The 4,600-nt window shown below is 44.9% G+C and overlaps 1 protein-coding gene across 1 annotated transcript in view; it reads right to left on the bottom strand.

The window, feature by feature from the left end:
* SEMA5B (semaphorin 5B) overlaps positions 1–4,600 on the bottom strand; it is a 138,458-nt gene that overhangs the window by 121,287 nt on the left and 12,571 nt on the right. Inside the window, 1 exon segment of the mRNA XM_009640865.1 lies at positions 8–128. Coding sequence (XP_009639160.1) covers positions 8–128 — 121 coding nt within the window.

Genomic DNA, 4,600 nt, shown 5'->3' with positions numbered 1-4,600 from the left:
CCTGGACTAATTAAAAGATTATCTTTCCCTTGCTCCCACAATGAGCTGGTTCCTGTTGGCATCCAGCGCAAGCTGAGAAAAGTCGCGCACGCCTGGATAGGTGAAATTCGACACCCAGGGCTTCAGATCTGCAACGAAAATGAGAAAGCAGAAAACAATAAAGCTGCTCTGGAAGCAGTGAGTTACCCGGACACCCGCTAATGGATTTCCTACCGAGTTATCTGTCAGAGGAAGGCTAATTAATAATCTATTTAAAGGGTTTCTATTTATTCTGATTCTCCGCAGAACGTGCAAAAAGACACACATAAATGCAGGGCTGTCTCAGCAGTTATTTTCACATCCAAGATGGAGTGTCAGCATTGGTTTCGGAGACAACAGCAGCTCGATTTTAGTTCTGTTAAAACTGGGGAACCATCTTCAGTGTCAGGGTTAAGTGCTCAACAGGGACTAGGTTGCCCTCCGTAACACCCCCATAGCCTTGCCTTCTGTGCTACGCAAAGGGACACTGCTGCCCTCCAGAAAGAGAAGGTGGGGTCAGCTGAAAAACCAAGTTAGAGTAGAAGTGATTTGCACTCAAGACCTGGCTGCTCCAATGGCAGGTTTTACCTCGTCTTTCAGATTTTAAGTTCTCTTCTAGGTTTCAGTTTAACTAAGATTTGGGATCCCTATCAGTTAAATGCTTAATTTTGATGAGGCGGGGGGAGGGGGGTCATCAGAGAAACTTTGTGGCTGAGAGATTGCACAGGCTTGAGACTGGCTTTATCAACTAGCTAGGATTTGCCAGTCTAGGCATTTGTCCACACTGCAATCACACAGGTTAAATGCAAAGCAATAAATTTGGCTACACTATGCTCGTGAAGACAAAGCCCTTCCAGAAGCTGCATCTATTAAAGCAACATCAATTGAGAGATCCAGGGCACGACAGTCCTGATGTAATAAAAAATACAGCTATTTAAAGAAAAAAGGGTATTACTGTTTTTAGGGTACTCTCAGGCGTGATGCTAGGGTATTCACAGAATCCCAACTCTCAACACAATTACCGACTTTGACCTTGTGTGTATCACAGATCACAGAATTTCAGCCTCTCACCTTACACCTTACTGCGCGAAATAACTGGGGATAGATCCATACGTGTCTTTCAGAAAGTAATCCAGCTTTACTGTGAGGACTTCTCCTGAGAATTTATTCCAGCTGTTAACTACTCTGGCTGTTAAATACATGAGGAGTACAGAATATTTGAGGGAGCAAGGCAAATGAGGCCAAATCAGTATATCTGTAATCCCTCCGTCACCTGTTGACAAGTAACCCTGCCTCGTTCCAGGACTGGATGTTGAAGATCCAGGAGGCTCAACACGAAAGGTAATATCTTCTGGCCGCATGCCAACAGGATATCAATACACAGGCCAATGACCTGATGACTCATAGCAATAATGATGCAGTTCATACCAGTTCAAAAGAGCTCTGAAAAAACATGCTCTATTGTCATTTTATATCCCCAATGATAAATTGAGAAGTCTCACTGAAGGCAGTCAGGTTTGAATGTTTTGTTGAAGGCATTAGTTCCCCTTTCCACAGGGGTGAGATGACAACGCTGATGAGGAATCTCATTAAGGCCTTTGGCGTCTTGGCATGCTTTGTAGGATTACAGATGTGCAATGGTTTAAAACGTTTGATGTAGGGATATTTCTTGAGCAATTTCAAGTCCCTTCTCCCTCCAGGGAGAGATGAAACCTAATCAAGCCCTTCAGTTATCAAAACCTTAAGAAAACACATATAAAAGTCCCTGAATTCCACTTGTCCTGCCTCTCTTTCCAAAGCAGAACCTTGTTGTGGAGTGTCTGCCTCTCCCCATGTCTCCACCATGTTTTGTAACAGTTCCTAAGCCCCCTCACCATGGAGCTGGGCACCATCAGGCCTGGTCCCATGCCCCGCCTAAATGGACACTGCCAGGGCCTCTCCAACAATGAGACCTCCATCCCTGCAATCTAAAAACCCCATCGCCAGGAGTTGGAGGCTTCCAGCCCTTCTCAGCATTCCTGTCACACTGTGTAACCACACGCAACACGTGTACCTCCTCTGCTCTTCAATGAAAAGGCATGAGTTAAGGAATAACTCAGCCCGTCTAACCTTCAAGCTTTTCCACCTCCTACACTCCTCTGGGACCCTTAATGATGTACTAACACCAGGGAGGCACCGCAGTTTCACCTCTGGCATTCTCCTAACTAATGGGGCTCTGTCTTCTTTTCCTGTAGCTCTTCAGCTGCAGAGACATTTCTGAGCCAAGCAGCAGAACCAGCAACAATAACACCTTTCAGGCAGGTTAGCCAGCTGACGTGTGCTGCAGATCTCCTGGCATTTCTGTTGGCTGATGGGGGTGGGATTAGGGGATTGCTATATAATGATGATAACTTTTAAGGACCCTGCTTTCAGGCCATAATTTCTCTTGTCATTTTACCTCCTCTCCTACCAACTCTTTCCTACTAACTAACCCACCATTACAGTGCAGTGGCAGGAAGAATATTTCTTCATCTGTTGCTCTAAGCAAAAGCTCCTCACTTCAGAGAGGTACACTCATCAGTTCTTGCTTTTAATGGCAAGCTCTGACAAATTACAGGTAAAAATAATTAAAAAAAAATTAAAGGCAGTAGGTGGCTTGAATCTTTCCATGTTGGCTGAAATGTCAATCAAGCCCAGGAAATAACAGGCAGTGGCTTGATTTCTATTACTACTGCAGGTGGTACAACTTATAAAGAAACCCTTCCCGGTTATTAAATTAAAGGCTGCAAGGCATGCATCCTCATAGCAAAATTAAGCTTTTATAGGCATGTAGTTGGAGATTATTAAACCCAGCATGGTCCCAGATAAGAATGTCTAAATGTGAGTTGTCAGAATTAATGCCAAATGGCACATTTTCCTTCCCAACCTTCTTTCTTCCTGTTAAGAGGGAAGGGATAAGTGGAATGGAAATGCAACCAAGAGTCAGGGAATGGGTCTTTTTTCATTTGACACATTCAAATCTACTGCTCAGACCTCAGGCATCCCTAAGGACAGTTCCAGCCTTTCATTCTGAAACTGGCCCAGTGCTGCAAGGTAAGTGCTTCCCTGGGTCTATCCCATATTAGCTGAAGTTTACACATATGGACCCAATGAACTCCAGAGTTTGCTTGTATTTGACCTTTCTCAGAAGGCTGATTTTTCCAGTGCTGACTCTTTAATTTGGCTGGAAACCTTCAGTGCTGGGGCATGTTTACATTTGCAAAAGTATCTGTTTAAAAACAGTATGAAAAATTAAAAACCAAGGGCCTGGCTTTGCATGTCAGCAGCAGGAGCTGGAAAGCTAGGAACCACATGGCTTAGGGGCAAAATATTCATCAAGGCCTCCTTTGTGCTTCTCATCTCTAATCATTTCCAGGGGGTTAAAGATCCATGCTCTCACTTCCTCCACATGAGGACCAACGAACAAAAGTTTAATAGTTTCCAACACCATCCATTGCCAGACATCTCATTCAGAGCCTCTAAAGCTCTGCAAGTCCCTCCACAGCTCAAGGTGCTTCAGGTATCCAGCTGCAAAGAAGACAAAGCTTCTCAGGAAATGTAAGTCTGCAGACACAGCTGTGCTCAAGCTATTATGCATGCATAAGACAAGGTGAAAAGAGGCCCTCTGCCATTTTGGAGGGTGGTCCCCACAGCCTGCTAGCACTCTGCTCTGCACTGGCTTCCTGAGAGTACAGGACTGGGTCAAGGATTAGGCAGCTGCACAAAGGACGGCATGCCAAACTGCCGGAGCTGGGTTTAAAGGCCTGATCCAGAGACTCTTCAAATCATTGGAGGTTTTCCACTGACCTTGATGGGTTTTGGATCAGCTTCTAAAGATGTGGTAAACCTGGTAATACTTGAGCCTTCATGTTCTCAAAACCAGCTGCTCCCCTCCTCACCCTTACACTGTGAGTTTTGGAGGAAAGAAGTATGTAAACGCTGAGTTGAGACTTTCCTGTCTGAAGGAGAACATTTACTGCTTCATCTCACTTGAGCCCACCTGTGGCTCCCTCCTCCAGCAGGCTGTAACAGCTTTGTGCATCCAGCTCACACCACGCAAGAGCAGAGAGGTTAAATGCCCATGCCCTGACATTGCAAAGGCATTGCTAGACACACGGACCATGGCTAACCGCTGTGTTATTCAAGAACATCTCTTCTGAAATAATTCTCAGCATGGATTTCCTAGTCTGGAGCAAAGGAAGCTAAACTAAACAGGATCAAGGACTCTTTGTGCAAAGTAAGGGTACGCCCATGTCTAAACTATCCATGCTTCTATCTGAGCTGGCTTTGAATACCAGTGACGCTTTATGAGCAAAAACCTTGGCTTCAATTACTTGTTCAAGTGTTTCTCCTGTGTTTTCGGCAGGGCTTGCAGCCCAACATAAATACCATACTGCCAGTTGCAAAGTCATTATCGATACTGGAGCTGACTAGTTGAAAGCCTATTTATGCATGTCTGTGTGAGCCCTGTTCATACGTTTGAGCAGCAATGTAGTTGCTGCTCCAGGTGTCCACATATCAAGTTATTCTGGAATAGCTCCTCATGACTAGTGCCAGGTATAGT

The sequence above is a fragment of the Egretta garzetta genome, unplaced genomic scaffold (assembly GCF_000687185.1).
Source record: "Egretta garzetta isolate BGI_Z169 unplaced genomic scaffold, ASM68718v1 scaffold326, whole genome shotgun sequence".
Lineage (NCBI taxonomy): Eukaryota > Metazoa > Chordata > Aves > Pelecaniformes > Ardeidae > Egretta > Egretta garzetta.
Note: the sequence above shows the minus strand (reverse complement) of the source record. Positions and strands in the feature narration are given on the sequence as shown.